The following is a 20,340-nucleotide window of genomic DNA, read 5'->3' as shown; positions in this document are numbered from 1 at the left end:
AGTAGCCTGCAGTACTGCACTCTAACCACTCTGCCATCACTAACTCAGCAGTCCAGAATTGCACACTGTGAATGTGGTTTGAGATGCATTGCAGCCCATGAGGACTTCATTGGGGAACCGAAGAGGGAAGGAGATCTTGGCCTCGAGGGGAGCTGTTGAGTTCCACTTCTTACACCTATCTCAGCTTGCCTTGGGTCTCCTAGAGTTGGGAATGACAAGGGGAGCTGAGGTCAGGCATAAGTTAGATGGACCAAACATGGTGGAGTTAACCAATGAGACCATATTGATGTGAAGGGAGCCAACTTGGGGGAAAGACTAACGTGAGACACAATAAGAAGTTCAAACTTTGGCGTTTCAACCTTGATTTTGGTGGCCTTTGTTGGCTTCTTTCTTCTGAAGTCTCTGGTATTCAGACTCCGGAGCTGCTTTTTAAAACTTTCCCCTTACTCTTGTAATTCCATACTGGGCCCCATTGAAATTCCCATGCTCTTAATGTTTGGGGTGCTTTGCTTCATGTGGTCTCCATCCACTTCTTTCCACCAATTTGGGCCTTTTTTGTTATTACTAAACCACAGCCCGAGCTCTCCTGATTCTCACTTCATCCTTGGACATGGAGCCAAACCACATGCTAAATGACTCCACTTTAGCCGAGCTTAGCATCTTCTCTGAATCCAGCCAGTGTGTTTGTTTAATTTAAGACCCATTATTGTGGTGGGTAAACCTGATCATGATGGAGAACTACAGTCTGGATTGAAATGGCTTCAGCAGTGAGTCAACCTGGCCAGGGGAATCATCAGTGAAAGGAGAAGGAGCTCTCATTCCAGGTATCTTTCCTTGAGCTGCGATGGCGCAGTGGTTAGAGGGCAGTACTGTAGGCCACTTCTGCTGCCTGGCGGCTGCCTGCAATTTGGCAATTCAAATCCCACCAGGCTGAAGGTTGACTCAGCCTTCCATCCTTCCGAGGTGGGTAAAATGAGGACCCAAATTGTTGGGGGCAAATATGCTGATTCTGTAAACTGCTTAGGGAGGGCTGTAAAGCGGTATATAAGTCTAAGTGCTATTGCTACCATTGTCCCAGGAAAAGTGCAAACCTAAATTAGCATCCTTCCTCAGTCCTACAGCAGGAAAGAAGCTGCCTTTCAACCGAATTGTGACTTCATCAGTAAGCTGGTATTAATTTGTTAAAGGGAAGGAAAATCAATGGGTCTTTAGCTCCCCCTTCTGTTCTAAAGCAGTGAAAACAGTGAAGGAGGCTTCACTGCACGCTTCAAGAATAATTCATAAGGAATGGCTGGGAAAGATCCAAACGGGCTGCTTTCATGAAGAGCCAAGAAATTCTATGATTTCTCAAGATCCAAAGCCCTTCTTCGGAATCAATTTGGAAGCTTGCACAGCTTCATAGATCAGAACTTCCTAGCATGACCACCATTTTTTATTTTTTTTAAAGAGAAGAGGATTAGAGGATTTCTGTAAAAGAAGCCAACAAAGATCTCCTCCCTCGGGTTAAAATGTTGAACATTCCTGGAATCGGAAGCCTTAGACATTTCATGGAACGTGATCCAATTTTGCTGGATGGTGTGGCCAATTCCCTGGAATGTGATCCAATTTAAGTTTATGGGGAAGCGGAGTCAACTATAAAATGAATGTCCCTCACTCCCCCCTTACTTTTGGAAGTTAGGGAACCCTATGTGGCTCTATCTGGGGCTGCAGGGGGCATGAGGGTTGTGGTTACGCTCAGTGGTGGGATTCAAATAATTTAACAACCAGTTCTCTGCCCTAATGACTATCTGGGTAGGTGGGGCTTGGTGGTCATGTGACTGGGTGGGCGTGGCCAATTCATTGTCACTCAGGTCAATGGGCGCTTCGCCTTAGCTCTTACAATGTAATAAGGGTTAACCGGAGAGGCAGTTTCTGTAAGCAGGGCAATAAAGATGAGGCTAGAAACAACACTAGAATGTTTCCTTCCTGCCTTCCTTACAGGATTAGCCCCGTAAAGTGGGAAAAACCAAAAGATTTCTACCAATAACCGGTTCTCCGAACTGCTTAGAAAGTTACCAACCGGTTCTCCCGGATAGGTGCAAACCGGCTGAATCCCACCACTCAAATACATCTATGCAAGGAGAGGAGAAGAGAGCAGTGGATTGCAATAAGCCGGCTCTCCGGGAAAAAGAAGTCGTAGATGTTTGCCAGCCCCTCCCTGGCTGGGAAATAAATAGTAGGAGTTTGGGAGTGGCCCATTGTGTCAGCAACTGTTCGCTTTTAGGATTTCTTGGCCTGGTTTGTCGGGACTGATTACCTTTGCTTTTTGTTTATCCCGTGAATAAAAGACTGCTCCTACCCTGTTTGAAAAGGGGTTTGTTTATATTCGTAAGTAAGCGGCTTGTCATTACTTGCTAAGTCTGGGTCAGAACATGGAGTTTCTCTGTCCAAGACCCCCTCCTACCCCCTAGGTGACAGTAGCACCTTATGTCCAGATACTTGCAACATACCTCTGAGTTGTCTCTCTCTGTGTCTTCCTCCCCGTCCCTCACTCTCCTTCCTTCCCTGGGCCTTCTCTCTTATTTGACCAAGGTAGGGAAGCCTAGTAGAAGTAGGCATACCACCCTTCCCAGTGGAAGCCTCCAGTTCCGATCCCTCAGTAAGGATGACCACGGAGAATGGGAATGCGTTGCCACCAACATCGTCACAAGCATCACAGCAAGCACACATCTGACCGTCATTGGTAGGTATGAGGCTGGGAAGCATGGTTGATGTGACCAACTGGTTGATCATCGGGAGGGCTATGGACACTTGCGACATTTCTGCTCCAGGGGTTTGTTTGTTTTTTTAATTTAAAGTTTTATATGGCTACTCAATACACAAAAATATGATTCGGTGTAGCAAAGAGTGAGGAGGTTGAGGAGGAACATGGGCCAGTCCAGGAGTCTGGGGAAAGCTCTGATGAGGGCTCTGTGTTGGAGGCAGAGAGCGGGCCAGGGCTGTCCGACAGTTATCAGCTGCCTCCTGGGTTGGAGATCAGTGGGGCAGAAGAACAGCTGGAGCCTGTTCCCGATGTGTGCATGCGCAGAGCTGCCAGGAGAAGGGAACAGTTAAGGGCCGACTCGGAAGTAAAAGCACATGTGGACGGTGAATGGCCCCTCCGATAGGGAATAAAGAGGAGTGAAAGGGGAGTGGAGTTTGGAGGAGACAATTAGCTTAATTAGTGTGAAGATTTGTTGGTGACTCTCAGAGACTCCTTGCCAGGTATTTTCTTGTACAGTGTTGCATCTGGAAGATATCAGCCTGGCAGCTCTCCAAGCCTGATAAGGTCTGTGGTTGTAAAGTCACCCTTGAAAGACTGTTTGCCGGGACTTTGCTGGATGTGAATGAGAGAAATTCACATTAGCTTAATCAAAAGCAGTTTTGTCGCGACAAGGAGTCTGCTTCATGATTTTGTGAAGCCTGGGGCAGAACATAGTCCTGCCTTAGACACAAAAGCTGAATGGGTGACTTTGGGCCAGCCCCTCTCTCTTAGCCCACACCACCCCCCCGGGATTGTTATTGTGGGCAAAATAGGAGAAGGAAGGAGTATTAGATATGTCCTCCAGTTGAGTTGTTTAGAGAAATAATAAGAAAGTAGGATATAAATCATACAAATAAGGTATTTCGCCTCCCGGGACATGCTCTCCTCAATCCAGATCCAAAGCTTGAGGCTTTGAAATCCTTCTTGAAGGCTAATAGGATTGGGGCCAGTGGGATCTCTGTGGGGAGGGGGTTCTGCACTGCAGGTGCATTAACTAATTGGAGGAAATAAAGCTAGACAGTACAGAGAAACATTTTGTGAGCGACAGCATTTTCCAGGGTCTTTTTTCTCACTTTCAATTAAATCTTCCCAGTTCCTTCTTGCTTACGATTCGGCTGCCCCCCTGCCAAGCCCTGATCATTTTGCTAGCTATTAGGAGACGCTTCCTGGAGAACTTCCATTTAAATATAGTGATGTTATATTTGATTTTGTTTCCAATTGGATTGCTTCCTTCTTTAAAGTGACAGTTCATCTCGACTGAGTGACATCCTGGTTGCTTTCTGCCTGGGGAAGGGTCTATATATCCCTTTGTGCAGGTTCTTTGATGTCTTTTAGCTTATCAGATGATAAACACAGGGATGTTAGAATTGTCCAATGATCCCTATTTGTAAGGGAAGTCCGTTGGATGCTTCCTTTCTTTCATCCTAGTTCTGGGGTGTCAAACTCGATTTCACTGAGGGCCCTGAAGGCAGGTTTGTGTTTGACCTCGGAGGGCAGTGGGTGGACGGGCGTGGCCATGGTGAATGTGGCCATGGTGGGCATGACATGGGATTTGTGTTAGGGGCCTCTGTGGTGCCCAAGTGCCAAGGCAGGGATTCCCCGAGATCCTCCTTCACTCTCATTATAATCTCCCTCCCTCCCGCCCTCCCTTTTCTTTTTTTCCTTCCCTCTTCATTCTCCTTTCTTCTCCCTTCCCCTCTTTCCTTATTTTTCCTTCCTTGTTCTCTTCCCATCTTCCCTTCTTTTCCTTTGTAATCCTTCTTCCCCTTTCTCCTTTCCTGTCCCTTCTTCCATGCTCAAATGGAAAAGGGGAAACATTTCTCCTTTTGTTTTGTTTTGAGTTTTTTTCGATAGCCCTCTGCCAGCAAAAACAAAGTGCGGGTAGGCCATCCACAGCCCCCACCCCCCATGCCTCATTTTCAGCCAGGACGGCCTCCTGCAGCCCTCTGCTAGTGAAAAATAGAGCTCCGTTTGACTAGCAGAGACACCATGTGCTGGTCCTTTGCTATTTCCACGCCATCCCCATGAACAGGATATAAGCACCCTCCTGTGGGCCAGATATGGCCTGTGGGCATTGAGTTCGACACCCCTGTCCTAGTTTAAACTCTGTTGCATTAATCTTGATGGTCCTAATTCCCCTCTCCTTGTTTTCAGGTACAAGTCCCCATGCCCCAAGTAACGTTCGCGTTGCCGTTTCCATGATCTCAGCAAACGTTTCCTGGGAACCTGGCTATGATGGCGGATATGAACAGACATTCTCAGTTTGGTACGGCCCTCTGTGAGTCATCCCAGCATGCTTTGCTCTCTGCTTCTTTTCTTTCCCAGTTGGCCAGGGTGAACAGTAGACGTGAGGCCTTATTCCTCTTAAACTGAGTTCTCTTGAATGTTGACTGTGTAGCAACAATACACAGGTACCCCGTTTGAGTAATGAGAGTTTTGTAATCCCTGATCTTGATCAGCTGACTTTTGTGGCATAGGGGAATAGGGCTGTCTATCCCTTTTTGTAAGGTGACTTTCCCCATCGTGAAGAGATGTTCAGTGTCATTTAAATCTTGCTTTTCTTCCATGATGGAACCCAAATTACTCTTCATGGAATCTGCATAGACCATTCTATCATATCAAATGCTTTCTTGGACCTAGTACATTTGATTTTCAGTTAAATAGAATCCATCAGGAATCTCCCAAGTCAGATTTTGAATCATGGAAAAACAATGGATTTAGATTGGCTCCTGTGGTTATCCAAATCTGTACAATGGAGCAGTAGCTTGCATTCCTGGGGAAACAGGAACTGCAAAAGGACTGGTGGGAAGCTAAAGTCTTAAATACTATCTTTCGCTCACCCAACTCCTTTATGATACACATCTAGTACTGATCCCTTCTTCCTCTGCAAGTAAGAAACAAAGCAAAACCCAACACAATGCAACAAAACAAACACAAATGTCTTCCACAGTTCATTAAACTAGAAGCATTCAACCAGCAACATATCTGTAATCCATCTTCAGACTCGGGGTCTCAAGTGAACAAGACGTAATAAATCTTCAAACATAATAGTTGAGTTTACCCAACATGCTGATTTCTAAATCTGACATAATAGTGCTGCATTCCTGTGATTTGTTGGACCCAAATTAACTATACATCCTTTGATGGTTTGTTTCACACAACAGCTAAGAACACAGTTGGATTTCCACCACGTGCTTAACCAAACATCTAATTTAGCTGAATCTAGTGTTGTGTAATCCTCCGATTGGTTAGCATGCTACACATTGTGTGTATTATATAATCTATCCTTCAAGAAAACGCAACCTCAACATATCTAGAAAGCCCCAGCTGGAAAAAGCTGGTGTATCAAATTTTATGTGGTGATATAACTATTCACACCCTCCTCCTTGTAAATTGGATGAAATTGTTATTTAGAAGCTGTCTTCCTAGGCTAGCAATATCAAATAGCTGCTAAAAGTCACTGGAGTTTAATGGTTCTATATTCATCAGTGTGCATCATGTATTAGACCTCTAAAATATGACAGACCAGAATTGGGCTTCGGACAATTTACATTCTTCTACACATCGACTGTAGGTCTAACTCCATTCGGATGACTCTAGGTGCCAATATCCATTTTGAATTGAAAACTTTCCCTTCCTCATCATCTACTTTGTCCAGGTTCTTCCTTTGTAGGGGTTTAATTTTAGAATTCACATGTCAGTAGAAAGTTGATGGTTAGCTCACACTTCACTTCCCACCTGCAGCATCGAAGAGTGATATGGAAGTGTGAAAAAGCTGTCATGCCAGAAAGGTATCTGGACCACTTATGCAATATTTTTCAGTATTCCAAAAAAACGGATTTTGCCAAAGAAAATATAGGGCATTCCAGCTTCACAATTCCTCACCCCAAGAAAGCTAACCCTGCATCTGGAGTCCCATCCGAAGAGCTATTCAGTTGTAGGTCTGAAGGCATTTTGTTGAGGTTCTTCTGAAAAGGAAAAAATAAATAAATCCAGAATCTAATTGGTTATTTCCTGGGGTGGGAAGTCCATTCACCTTCCTTTAAATCACACTCCTTGTGTCAGTTCACAAGTCCTTTTGGTGTTGATTAATCAAATGATGTATGTGCAAACAATCAGCTTCCGTTGAACAGATCCCTAAGGTCAGATCCTGTACGTTCCCCTAGATTAGGGGGGCATATTTCCGGTATTTAAGTAGTAGCAGGTGAAACCAAAGAATTCACCAGCATGGGAGCTTAGAACATTGATTGCTGGTTTTAGGTTTGAGATCACTGGACGAGTTAGATAAGACAATGGACTTTCATTGCTATTGCAAATCCTTCTTGCTGCAGCAAACCTCCTTTCTTTTAAGCTGATGGGCATTATCTCAGTTGGCTGAATAAGGATATATCCATTGCCTTCTGTATTAGGTTTCCTATTTGCTTCTTATTCTTGCTTCTGTGTCCTCTCTTCATCCCATTTGACCAGGGAAGTCTACTGGTAACTTAAATATTAAATGTACAAGTCCGATTATAAAGAGCTGTTCTAAATTTTGGATAGAGGGAAGGAAATTTGGGTGCAGTGGACGGATTCAAGGACAGAGATGGGGAGCGCCCCTTTGGGAGATTTGAAAGAACAGGCTAGGGACACCTCATCTTGGAGAAAAACCAGCTTAGCATTCAGAGTGCAAAAATAAAGTCTCCAAATAAATGGCCCATCCCAGTTTGGCATATTCAGTGGTTTTGGCCTGGACCGGGGCCAGGAGGGATGAAATTGTAGCTTGGACTTCAACCGTTGCTGAAACGGCATCACAGGTGAGCAAGGCTGAAAGCAGCACAGGGGGCCATTTGGCTGTCGTGCCGAGGACCTCTGAGTCATCGTAGTCCCCACATATGTGTCTGCCGTTTGAGTTGGTTTTACGCTGTGAAGAGAGCCCCCCTCCCCCCCTGAATGAATGTTTACATTTGCCTGCTCAAATAATCAGACGTTTATGGTGAGATGCCAATGGGCAGCATTCTCATTAGTGCACCGCTTGTGGCTTTCATGACTTCATCAGTCATGCCATTTGAAAAGGAAGATGTGTGCTCAGCAGTGGTGGGATTCAGCCAGTTCGCACCTATTCGGGAGCAATAGCAGTAGACTTATATACCGCTTCATAGGGCTTTCAGCCCTCTCTAAGCGGTTTACAGAGAGTCAGCATATTGCCCCCAACAATCCGGGTCCTCATTTTACCCACCTTGGAAGGATGGAAGGCTGAGTCAACCCTGAGCCGGTGAGATTTGAACCGCTGAACTGCTGATCTAGCAGTAGCCTGCAGTGCTGCATTTAACCACTGCGCCACCTCGGCTCAGTGGAGAACCGGTTGGTAACTTTCTAAGTAGTTCAGAGAACCGATTGTTGGAAGAAATCTCCTTTTGTTTTTCCCCCACTTTACAGGGCTAATCCTGTAAGGAAGGCAGGAAGGAAACATTCTGGCGTTGTTTCTAGCCTCATCTTTATTGCCCTGCTTACAGAAACTGCCTCTCCGGTTAACCCTTATTACATTGTCACAGCTAAGGCGAAGCGCCCATCGACCTGAGTGACCTTGAGTTGGCCAAGCCCACCCAGTCACATGACCACCGAGCCCCACCTACCCAGATAGTCATTAGGGCGGAGAACCAGTTGTTAAATTATTTGAATCCCACCACTGGTGCTCAGGTATCAGAGAACAAGCAGAAACCGGGTTGATTATTGATTATCCTACCCATTTGTGGCAGTTGCAGCTTGTATAAACGTAGAATGTAAACCTTGAGATACCCAAGTGCAGAGTTTTTATGGAGAGATAAGTAGAAGAGCCCGATGAAAGAGAGCCGAGAGCCTCCTTTGTACCCACTCGAGATACTTTTTTTTCAAAAAATAACCAAGTCATCGAATTCAGATTAAAAAAAGAAAACATTTGACGGAATGTGGGTAGAATGTTTAAATGGCAGCAGCCAAAAGAGATGTGATGTCGAAGGGATGGAAATTGTCTTCCTTTGTTCTTTTCTGCTCATTCCTTGTAATCAAGTGATGCACATTGAAGTCAACATGCAAACAGGATGTAATATTTGCATGTTGGATGGCTAGGGAATTCGAAGAGTTGAAGTCCACATGTCTTAAGGTTGCCAAGTTTGGCAAACCCCTGATTTAGCTCACCAAATTCAGTTTTTTTTCTCCATGTGGAATTCAGGTGAACTGGTGTGTGCATGTGAATGAAAGAGAGAGAGGGATTAAATAGGAGGTGAATGTCCAGGTGTGGTATTCACTTACTTTCCCTACCGGGTGACAAATGTGAGCACGCACTTTGATTGCATGTGTGGCTTGCACGCCTGCACGTGGCTTGAAAATGTGCCTAAATAGGACGGTGATTTCCACCCACGATTTCCACTACCGGTATGAGTGAACTGGTCTGAACTGGCTGAATACCAACTCTGATCCTGGCATCAGGAACAATCCCCAAGCCAAGGCCATTGTTCATTGTTGTGACTCAGCAGAAGTTTGCTGTGAGTTGAGTCGGGATGCAGGAATAACAATGCAGCTGGGGCTCGCTAGTGTCGTCTTCTGGAGATAAAAGGACTGATGGTGCCACGCCCTGGTTGCAGAAGTCAACGTTAACTCGTTCGTTCGTAGTTCGTCGTTCATCAGTCGTGGTTTGTTTGTGAGAGGCACTTGGATAAGTGATTCGCTTTCTGTAACCCTGATTCAAAGAGACACTTGGAGAAGTGATTTGCTTTCTTTCTGTAAACCTGGTGTTGCTGTAATAGCTCTTTGTTTTTGCATTCTGTTGCGTAACCTTTTTACCAGAGACATTATTTATGTTTATTTTTGGGCTCACAGCCAGAATGAGCCAGGACTGATAAAGTTATTTCCTTTTAAGTCTGTCTGACTGTCGTCTATGAATGAGCGAGGAAGGGGGGGGTCAGAACAGTTCATTAAGAAATTATCTCTGCTTTGCTTTCCCCTTATGGTCCCTTCTCCGTCTCTTTTCTGCTTTGTCCTTCTTTCTGTTTTTCCTTTGCAGTTCTTTCTTTCTGAAGGACTTGCTCCTTGGATGGTCTTTCTTCTATCTCTCTCTCTCTAGGATGAAGAGGGCACAATTCGGACCTCATGATTGGCTCTCCCTTCCAGTACCGGCTGGCCCCAGTTGGTTGCTTGTGGATAACCTAGAACCAGAGACTGCCTACCAGTTCAGTGTCTTGGCCCAAAATAAGCTGGGCACGAGCTCCTTCAGTGAGGTGGTCACCGTAAATACTTTAGGTGAGCCCTGGAGATGAACGCTTTCCACTATCCTTCTTTTCTTGCACCCATTCCAGTGATGGGTTCCTACTGGTTCGCACCAGTTCGGTAGAACCGGTTCGTCAAATCTACCGAACCAGTTAGAAGAGGTTCCACCGAGGGAGAAAAAAGAGAAGGAGAGAGAGTAGGAAGGGGAAGAGAGAAGGTAAGAGTAGGAGAGAGGTAAGGGAAGAAAGAAGGGGAAGGAGAGGAGGTAGGAAGGAAGTAGAGAAGGAAGGGAGAGAGAAAAGAAAGAGAAAATAAGATGATGTCACAATAGATGCTTGTGATGGTAAATAATACAACCCAAACTGTACTCTATAATCTCTTAAAGGGAATAACAATAGTATAAGATTGGCAAAGAAAAAGAATAACCATGTGAATGTTTACCTGGAATTGTATGTATATATAGCACATTATAGATAAACAATATTTGGTTATAAATAGCTAATTATAGAAAGGGAAAACACTAACTGCAAAGAAACTGATACGGAACTGCTGTATGATACATGATGGAACTTATTGTTCCCATGTTGTTTTAAGTCATGTGTTTGTTCTTGTTGATGTGTTGATGTATGTAAAATAAAAACTTAAAAAAAAAAGAGGTTCCACCAGTGGACCAGGAAAGCAGGCCACACCTACAGAAGAGGTTCCAAATTTTTTTTGAAACCCACCACTGACCCATTCAGCAAAGTTCTAGATAGGCTATAGGCAAAGCCTACTGTCCCATTTCAGAATTCTGGGAATCAGGAGTTTTCCAGAAAATAGTATTCCAAAATTGGTAGGGCTGGATAGGTATGATTCAGAGGATGGGTAGAACTTCCATTGTGGTAGGTTGCACAGATACTTGTTTTCTTCTTTCTAAGGAATCATTTTCCTTCTCCCTTCCTGCCAATTTGGAATTATTCTTCACACAAAGTGTGGGCAGAGCATTTGTTCACAGAACGCTATAAAATAATCTAAGCAGATCAGTTTAAGCATTGGGGAGAGTTTGTTTAAGCCACAAATAAGGGTTGGAAAAAGGGACCTGGTGGCTCAGGGGCTAAGTCACTGAGCTTGATCAGAACGGTCGGCAGTTTGGCAGTTTGAATCCCTAGCGCCGCGTAATGGAGTGAGCTCCCGTTCCTTGTCCCGGCTTCTGCCAACCTAGCAGTTCGAAACCACGTAAAAAATGCAAGTAGAAAAATAGGAACCACCTTTGGTGGGAAGGGAACAGCGTTCCGTGTGCCTTTGGCATTGAGTCATGCCGGCCACATGACCACAGAGATGTCTTCGGACAGCGCTGGCTCTTCGGCTTTGAAACGGAGATGAGCACCGCCCCCTAGAGCCAGGAACGACTAGCACATATGTGCGAGGGGAACCTTTACCCTTACCTTATGTTTGCAAATGTCCTCTAGAACTAGACATTTGTGCTATTCATGAAGTCCTTTCCTATCCTGGTTATTTACTTTTTTCCTCTTCTCTTTTTAATTTTTTTAAAATTAAAAACCATATCTTCAGCATTCCCCATCACAACGCCAGAACCTCTGGTGCTGGTTACTCCACCAAGGTGCCTAACAGCTAACCGGACGCAGCAAGGTGTTCTGCTGTCATGGCTCCCTCCAGCCAATCACAGTTTTCCGATTGACCGGTATGTCATGGAATTTCGGATTGGAGAAAGATGGGAGATTTTGGATGATGCCATCTTAGGGAGCGACAGTGATTTTTTTGCCAAGGACTTGACTCAGGTGAGTGGAAACTCTGGGAAATCAGTAAGTGGCTTTTCTCCATCCTTTGGACACTAATCCTATTGTCAAAGCAATGTTGTATGTTTTGATGGAACAGGACATTCTTTGATGGAACAGGATAATTGCTTGATGTGATATCTGCAGCGCCATTGTGGTGTTGTGGTTTGAATGCAGTATTGCAGGCTAACTCTATCTGCATTGGAAGTTCAATCCTGACCGGCTCAAGGTTGACTCAGCCTTTCATCCTTCCAAGTTCAGTAAAATGAGGACCCAGATTGGTGGGGGAAAGAGGCTGAATTGTAAACTGCTTAGAGAGGCCTGTAAAGCACTGCGAAGCAGCATATACGTCTAAGTGCTGTTGCTATTGCTACACCTCACATTCCAAGTTGCTGGCATTAATAATTCCAAAATAGTTAAACTATTTGGCTTAAATAATATATTTCCCCCCATGTTTTCCATTGTGATCAGTTCAATAAAAAGCAGCAGAATAATCTCCAAATTAATTTATGTTAATTTTTTTAAAAAAAAAAATTATAGTATTGCTGGTGTTGTATAAGATTCACACTGAGGTAAGGTTTGAAGTGTGAATTCAAAAGGTGCGATTTAATACAATGACTAGGAAAAAGTAAAAAGAAAAGGAAAAGAAAAACCGGAAATAAAACAGATGTTATCTGTAAGGAAAAATAAATCCACAAAACATCCGTCACTCATTTCTCTTTGGTTGTACCTGTCCCCCTGTTTTAAATTTTACTTAACCTTGTGAGGCCCTTGATATCAGAATAAGAAATAGAATAACAGAGTTGGAGGGGGGCCTTGAAGGTTGTCTAGTCCAACCCCCCTGCTTAGGCAGGAAATTCTATACTATTTCAGACAAATGGTTGTCCAACATCTTCTTAAAAACTTCCAGTGTTGGAGCATTCACAACTTTTGGAGGCAAATTGTTCCACTGATTAATTGTTCTCACGGTCAGGAAATTTCTCCTTAGTTCTACCTGGATTAGACCTCTGCTATTGTTGAATTTATCTGGGCTGCTGTTATCTTTTATGATTATGGTGCTGATGGTACATCATCTGTATTTAACGGTAGAAGCTACGCTACGGGACTCTTTCCAAAGCAGAAGGTCAGGGTATAAATCCCATTATAAGTACATCAGAATGTGGATCCATAAATGATCAACTTGCATGAATGCCTGTTTGGATGGATCTACAGGGAAAAAACTTTACTGCAACCCTGTTTAGAAGTAAATCTATTAAGTTATTGGGACTTGTTTCCATATAGGAACACTAGCTGATAACCCGGCATTGCCCGGATATTTATTTATCCTAGACAGGAAAATCCCTGATTTCGGCAACAATTAAATTAGTTACAAATGTTTTCCCTATGCCCCCAGAAGCCATTCATTTGTTCACAAAAATAACCAAAGCCTGGTTGAAAATGTCCGGACCAAACATAATTTCTAATGTTGGATTTTCCCCTTTATCAAAGGGAGCCTCCTTTTATTGTGAAGCCATTACCTTGGCGACTCCACTGCGCTGTACAGTAGAAGCCATTTTACGGCAGTACGGTAGAATCCATTTTAAGGCATCACAGGCTGTATCTTAACAGAACACAAACCCCAAGGGTGCGTTAGGGGTGTCCTACCCCCCACAGTATTTATTTCCAGAGAGAGTAAGTCATCTCTGTACCAAGTTTGGCTGAAATTGCTCAAGGCGTTCCACAGTTATGTTGGAAAACACACACACACACACACACACACACACACACACACACACACACAGCCATTTTCATATAAATAGATAGAGGAGTACAGCTGAACTCCTCTATCTATCTAGCTGAACAAGCTATGTTTGCCAGATTGTGAGAGGTCCTAACGCTGAAAAATGACTTGTCTGGTTTTGCTACGAAATTAAAAGCCTGTGGATGCTGCATTTGCTCCTTGGACCTGGAATTGTGGGGTCCTTAGTGGTCTCTAAACTTGGTGGTTTTCTTGCAGATGATTCATTACCAAACCAGGTGGTATATTCAGTGTTGTTATCAAACAAGGCGACACTGATGGTGTCACCTAGCTTGGTAATGAAATGTCTTCAAGAAGAATAAAAAACCAAGCTCAGAGAGCACCAAGGACCTCACATTTCAGTCCTGACCTGCAAATACTATCTTCTATCCATCTCGGATAGGGACATGGTGGCTCAGTGGCTAAGACCCTGAGCTTGTCAATCAGAAAGGTCAGCAGTTTGGTGGTTCGAATCCCTAGCACCGTGTAACGGAGTGAGCTCCCATTCCTCGTCCCAGCTTCTGACAACCTAGCAGTTTGAAAGCCTGTAAGAATGCAAGTAGAAAAATAGGGGCCACCTTTGTTGGGGAGGTAACAGCGTTCTGTGCATCTTCAGCATTTAGTCATGCCAGCCACATGCCCACGGAGACGTCTTCGGAAAATGCTGGCTCTTTGGCTTAGAAACGGAGATGAGCACTGCCACCTAGAGTCGGGAACGACTAGCACATATGTGTGAGGGGAACCTTTACCTTAACCATCTTGGAATTCTCCAAAGGATTGTCTTGAGTCATACTGCTGGGGAACTGTAGGCCTTGAAGTGCCAACACATTCAAAGGGTGGCCAGTTGAATAAGAATTAGCTCTACTTAATACAGGTAGCTGAACTTAGTCTGGTTGTAAGGAATATGTTTGCCATCTCTCTCCCTCCCCTTGGGAATCATTGGTTAGTTTGAATAATGACGAGATTGTTTTCCATCAACATTATTGAGACTAACAACCCTTGTGTCAGGCCTGCAGCAGTTCCTTTAAGAATCTTTGGCCTGCCACACTCTCATTAAGGATGGGGGGGGGAATAGTAAGGGGTAGAATGTTGTTTTCAAAATAAAAAAATCCTTTCTGGAAGCTCAAGATCATCTTTTGTCTCCGCATCTTTGCACCTGACCGGAAGCAGCTGGGTGTAGGTCCCGGCGTGGAAGAAGAAGATTGGACCATGTGATGGATTGTGGGTGTGGGGGACAAGATCATGAACTTTTAACGGGGTGGGATTCTGATGTAATTTCCAGAATTGGGATTCCACGGCAATGTGCTAAGATGTCTACTTTATTAAATTGGAACTTTAAGGATAGTTTTGCCTTGGACTCTGATTTAATTCTACACGATACTTGGAATGCTGACACCTTGCCTGTTTCGTGTTGTAGGACACGTGGTATGAATTCCGGATTTTGGCTGTTATGCAAGGTCTAATTAGCGAACCCAGCAATATTGCTGGAGTCTCCAGCACAGGTAAGCAAGGATTTTACTTACCCTGGCAGGCAGGTGTTCAGCCTCTAAATCTAACTCAGTTCTGAGATCTCTTCTGACCTAGGCTTCCCCAAAAAGTACAGAAAGCAGATTCCTGGTCCCGACAAACCCCCTTTTATTAAATGAATGTGAATTCTTCTCAGTCACTTTCAGCAAAGGCCTGGCAAACAGTCTTTCTTTCTTTCTTTCTTTCTTTCTTTCTTTCTTTTTTTTTAAAAAAATATTTTTTATTCAACATTTTTTTAAACATTAAAATCACAGTTACACGTTTACAGCGTTCCGTTATTGGTATTCCCCCCTCCCAATTTTGAATTTCTTATTCTAAGGCCTATTGTTTTATACATACACCTCCTTATTTCATAATTACTCATTTATGTTATATATACAACGTTTATACCTCTCTTACTCTCTAAATATACACCATTTCCATTTGTTATACTTTCTATGTATTCATTGTGCATTAATTTTACATCTAGCTATACTATACCATCTATTCCATATCTTATAATACTCGGTTTCCTCTCTATCCCATTGTTAATTTATCCATTTCTAAGGCCTATTGTTTTATACATACACCTCCTTATTTCATAATTACTCATTTATATAATATATACAACGTTTATACCTCTCTTACTCTCTAAATATGCACCATTTCCATTTGTTATACTTTCTATGTATTCATTGTGCATTAATTTTACATCTAGCTATACTATACCATCTATTCCATATCTTATAATACTCGGTTTCCTCTCTATCCCATTGTTAATTTATCCATTTCTGCGCATTCTAGCATCTTTTTTTTATAATCTCTGCATTTGAGGGGACTTTTTTTATTTTCCAATTCTGGGTGAATGTAATTCTGGCTGCAATAGTTATGTGGAGCATAATATCTTGAATTTCCTTACTTATATATCCTTTTATTATTTCCAGAAGGAAGAGCTCTGGCTTCATGTCAATTTTTTGTTCCGTTATTTCCTCCAACCATTTTTGGATTTTTTTCTCCAGTACTCCCTAACTTTTGGACATGTCCACCACATGTGCTAGAAGGTCCCTTGTTGATGATTGCATTTACAGCAATTTGGGGGTCTATTGGGGAACATTTTGGCCAATCTCGCCAGGGGTAAATGCCACATTTTGTAGATATTCTCTGTGCACACGGCTGACATCGTCAGAATTAATTTTTTAAAATAAAAATAGTAACATTCTTTTTTATGTCTGAAGAAAAGAGATAACATTTGGAAGATACGATTCTGTTATTATAAACCAATCTAAAAAAAAAGCTGTTTTAGCCGTTCTATAGAGTTTGGTTTCCCAGATTGCCCCATATAGAAGAGCTGCTAGGTATTCCTGTAGGCGTCTCCAAACCGTAAATTTACCCACCTCTTCTATCTTCTTTTCTACCCAGACATATTTCCACAGCCGGAACTGACTGATGAAGGATTGGCGCGTCCGGTGTTGGCGGGCATTGTTGCTACGATCTGTTTCCTCGCTGCTGCCATTCTTTTCAGCACGTTGGCGGCCTGCTTTGTCAACAAGCAACGCAAACGGAAGCTGAAGCGCAAAAAAGGTGAGGGCTTTCCTGCTGATCTTGTTGGCGATCCTACTCAGGTGAAGGCAAGCAGGCTGGCTTGGAAAAGGGGAGTGAAAGGCATCCCAGAACATCTCAGCATTTGTCCGTTGTGGCCTGCCAGCAGGCTGGCAGCAGAGTCGGACAGTGAGGAGGTTGAGGAGGAAGATGGGCCAGTCCTGGAGTCTGGGGAAGGGTCAGATGAGGGCTCTGTGTCGGAGGCAGAGAGGGGGCCAGGGCCATCTGGTAGTTATCAGCTGCCTCTGGAGCCTCCGGAGTCTGACATCAGTGAGGCAGAAGAACAGTGGGAGCCTGTTCCCAGTGTGCATATGCGCAGAGCTGCCAAAAGGCAAGAACAGTTAAGAAAACAGGGTCGACTCGGGAGTAAGGCTTGCAGATGATTAGCCCCTCCCATAAGATGTAAAAGAGGAGCGAATGTGACGTGAGCTTTTTCAGGAAGCAATTAGTTCATCTGGTTGGTTCAAGCTTTGACTCTGTGCTAAGTTTGCCTTGCTCTGCATTTGGCAATTAGATCTCTGGCAGCATTCCAAGAGAGATAAGGTGGGTCTTTATCAACATTCCCCTGAAAGACTGTGGCAACTCGAGCAGACATCTGTCGGAATCTTCATAGACTGTTTGTGAAGCCTTGCAGACTGTGAATGAGCATAATTCACAGCTGTATAAATAAAAGAGGGCTTTTGGGACTAAGATTGTGTTTTATGCTTACTCAGGAAGCCTAGGTCAGAACATCGTCTTCCAGGGAAGAAAATGTAAGTTCAATCCAGATGTTAAGATTCCTGGTCTCTGATGCATCCCCATTTCCAAAGTTCACCTAATCCTAATGTTAAGCAATGCATCTCCGACTTTTAAGGGGCTTTGTCAGGGATGGGCAATTAGAAATGGGGACTGCTGTGGAAGGCTGAACCTATAGGCTTGTGAAGGTGTGTAGGCATGCATGCACAACAGAGGTGGCATTCAGCCAGTTCTGATCGGTTCTGGTGAACTGTTAGTGGAAATTTTGAGTAGTTCGGAGAACTGGCAAAATACCATCTGTGGCTGGCTACACCGCCATCTATTCACTGCCTCCCAAGTCCCAGTTGATTGGCTGGGTCTTATTCTGTTGCCCTGTACAGGAGAAAGGAACTGGAAAACAGATTAGTGGAGTGAGGAGGGAATGGAGATTTTACAGTATCCTTCCCCTGGAGTGGGGAGGGAATGGACATTTTACAGTATCCTTCCCCTGGAGTGGGGAGGGAATGGACATTTTACAGTATCCTTTCCCTGGAGTGAGGAGGGAATGGAGATTTTACAGTATCCTTCCCCTGGAGTGGGGAGGGAATGGAGATTTTACATTATCCTTCCCCTGGAGTGGGGCGGGAATGGAGATTTTGCAGTATCCTTCCCCTGGAGTGGGGAGGGAATGGAGATTTTGCAGTATCCTTCCCCTGGAGTGGGGTGGAAATGGGGCTTTAATAGTATCCTTCCTCTGCCATGCCCACCAAGCCACGCCCACCAAGCCATGCCCACAGAACCAGTAGTAAAAAATTTGAATCCCACCACTGATGCACTACATACGTAATTTTTTAAAAAAATAGCAATTGCCTTCAAAATAAAAGCTACTCAGGTGCGTCAGACAACCTCAACTGTTTACTTTTACACAGTAATGTAAATTGGCCATTTCTGTAACAACAAATCTATCCAACTGATAAAGCCCAAAATCAAAGTTTCATTCTTCCGCCCCTCAAACACAAAGTCCAGAGTTGACTATTCAAGGAACATAGTTTCTCATTCATGGATCTGTCATGGTCTCTTTCCCACCTTCTTCTTCTTTTATTGCTTTGCAGACCCTCCTCTCTCTATAACCCACTGCAGGAAGAGTCTAGAGTCTCCGTAAGTATTTTGCATTGTGAGCACAGAAGCTATAATTCGATGGATGGTTAGCTAAAAGCGGCACTGCTGACATCAATCTTCTCCAGGTTGATGTTCTCCTAATGCCTTGAAGTCCCACATGCAGATCTTCTAGACCAGGGGTCGGCAACCTTAAACACTCAAAGAGCCACAAAGGTCCCAACCGAAAGCCCCCCATTCAATTCTGGAGCCAACCGAAAGTCCGGTTCCCCCACCATGGAGTCTCCTCCTAGCATGGTGTCCTTTTTCCTCTACCTGTCCTAACCAAAAGCCCTATCAATTGTGGAGCTACCGGAAAATCCACCCCTTGCCATAGAGTCTCCTCCTGGCACGCCGTGTTCCCACCCCACTAACCAGAAGCACCTTTCAAAATTGTGGCACCGACTGGTGACAGGGAGCTGCAGCAGAGGGAATGAAAGAGCCATATGCGGCTCCAGAGCCACAGGTTGCTGACCCCTGTTCTAGGCAATCACACAGATTCTATAAGCCTGGGGAGGTAAAAGAAACAGGAGATGATTGGCTTCAGTTGAACGTTTCAGAAGTTCAACTGTAGAAAAATTAGGGATTTTTTCACCTGCCTGGAAATGGGAGTGGTGCAGGATGTTTCAGTGCTTCACCTCAAACAACTCATGGCATATAACAGTAGTAATTATATACCGCTTTACAGTGCTTTTACAGCCCTTTCTAAGCTTTTGGCAGAGTTAGCATATTGCCCCCCCAAAAAATTTGGGTCCTCATTTTACTCACCTCGGAAGGACAAGTCAATCCTGAACCTGGTGAGATTTAAACTGCCAAATTGCAGGCAGCCAGCAGTCAGCAGAAGTAGCCTGCAGTACTGCACTCTAACCCAGGGGTGAAATGCTACCGGTTCAGACAGTTAGCCCAAACCGGTAATTAAAAAAATGCTACCGGTTCAGCTGAACCTGTATTTCTGACGATCAGCTGTGCAACAATCAGCTGTGCCGCACAGCTGATTGTTGCACAGCTCATCCTCTCGTAGCATTTTTTTTACTACCAGTTCAGAAGAACCAGTAGCTCTGATGATCAGCTGTGCTGTGCGATTAGAAATCGTGCAGCACAGCTGATTGTCACACAGCTGATTGTCACCCAAACCAGTAGCTCCAATGATCAGCTGTGTTCTTGTGCATGCGCACAAAGTGGGTAGGAAAGCAAACCGGTAGCAGACTTCAGAGCATTTCACTCCCGCTCTAACCACTGCGCCACCATGGCTCATAGAAAACAGTTGCACAGAGGAGCTGGCCCTCTAGTCTTAAGGCCTTCAAGAGAAAATCGATCTAAGTTAGATCTTGTTATTGTGCTCATTGTTGAAGTCTGACACTCATGGTTATAATTTGGAAAAAAGTCATCTTCACATCCAGTTGTTCCTTGATTTTGTAATACTCCCAGAAGTATATTTTAACAGGTCCATTACTGCTTGGAGATAAAGTAACATGTGGTTTGGTTGCCTTCCATAACAAAGCCAAGGAAAATTCCTAGCGTTGGTTCTCCTCAGAAAAATGTATGTGTGTGCATTGTTGTGTACAGGGCATATGCAAATGACCTGGAAAAGCCTACCTCAAAGTACTGATCAGACTTTGAGACAACATTATTGTCTCAGTGCGTTGAATCATCCTAGAGTACTGTTTCCCTAGTTGCTAGTTGTGGAATTCTGGGAATTGAAGTTCACCCATCTTAAAGTTGATGAGGTTGGGAAAGAGTGCTCTAAAGTCATATATAACCTTGATGAAATCTTTGCTTGGAGCTCCTCTTGGCATGGTTTCTACAGCCTT

General features: G+C 44.0%; 1 protein-coding gene across 1 annotated transcript in view; it reads left to right on the top strand.

Annotated features, from left to right (window-relative positions):
* The window catches only part of IGSF9B (immunoglobulin superfamily member 9B), a 108,992-nt gene that overhangs the window by 69,135 nt on the left and 19,517 nt on the right, over positions 1-20,340 (top strand). The window contains exons 13-19 of the mRNA XM_032228767.1: positions 2,572-2,722; positions 4,937-5,060; positions 9,861-10,036; positions 11,555-11,781; positions 14,973-15,057; positions 16,481-16,642; positions 18,487-18,532. Of these exons, the coding sequence (XP_032084658.1) occupies positions 2,572-2,722; positions 4,937-5,060; positions 9,861-10,036; positions 11,555-11,781; positions 14,973-15,057; positions 16,481-16,642; positions 18,487-18,532 (971 nt within the window). The remainder of the gene's footprint in view (positions 1-2,571; positions 2,723-4,936; positions 5,061-9,860; positions 10,037-11,554; positions 11,782-14,972; positions 15,058-16,480; positions 16,643-18,486; positions 18,533-20,340) is intronic.

This window comes from Thamnophis elegans, chromosome 13, assembly GCF_009769535.1.
Source record: "Thamnophis elegans isolate rThaEle1 chromosome 13, rThaEle1.pri, whole genome shotgun sequence".
NCBI lineage: Eukaryota > Metazoa > Chordata > Lepidosauria > Squamata > Colubridae > Thamnophis > Thamnophis elegans.
The sequence above is the reverse complement of the archived record's forward strand: the minus strand, read 5'-3'. Positions and strand labels throughout refer to the sequence as shown.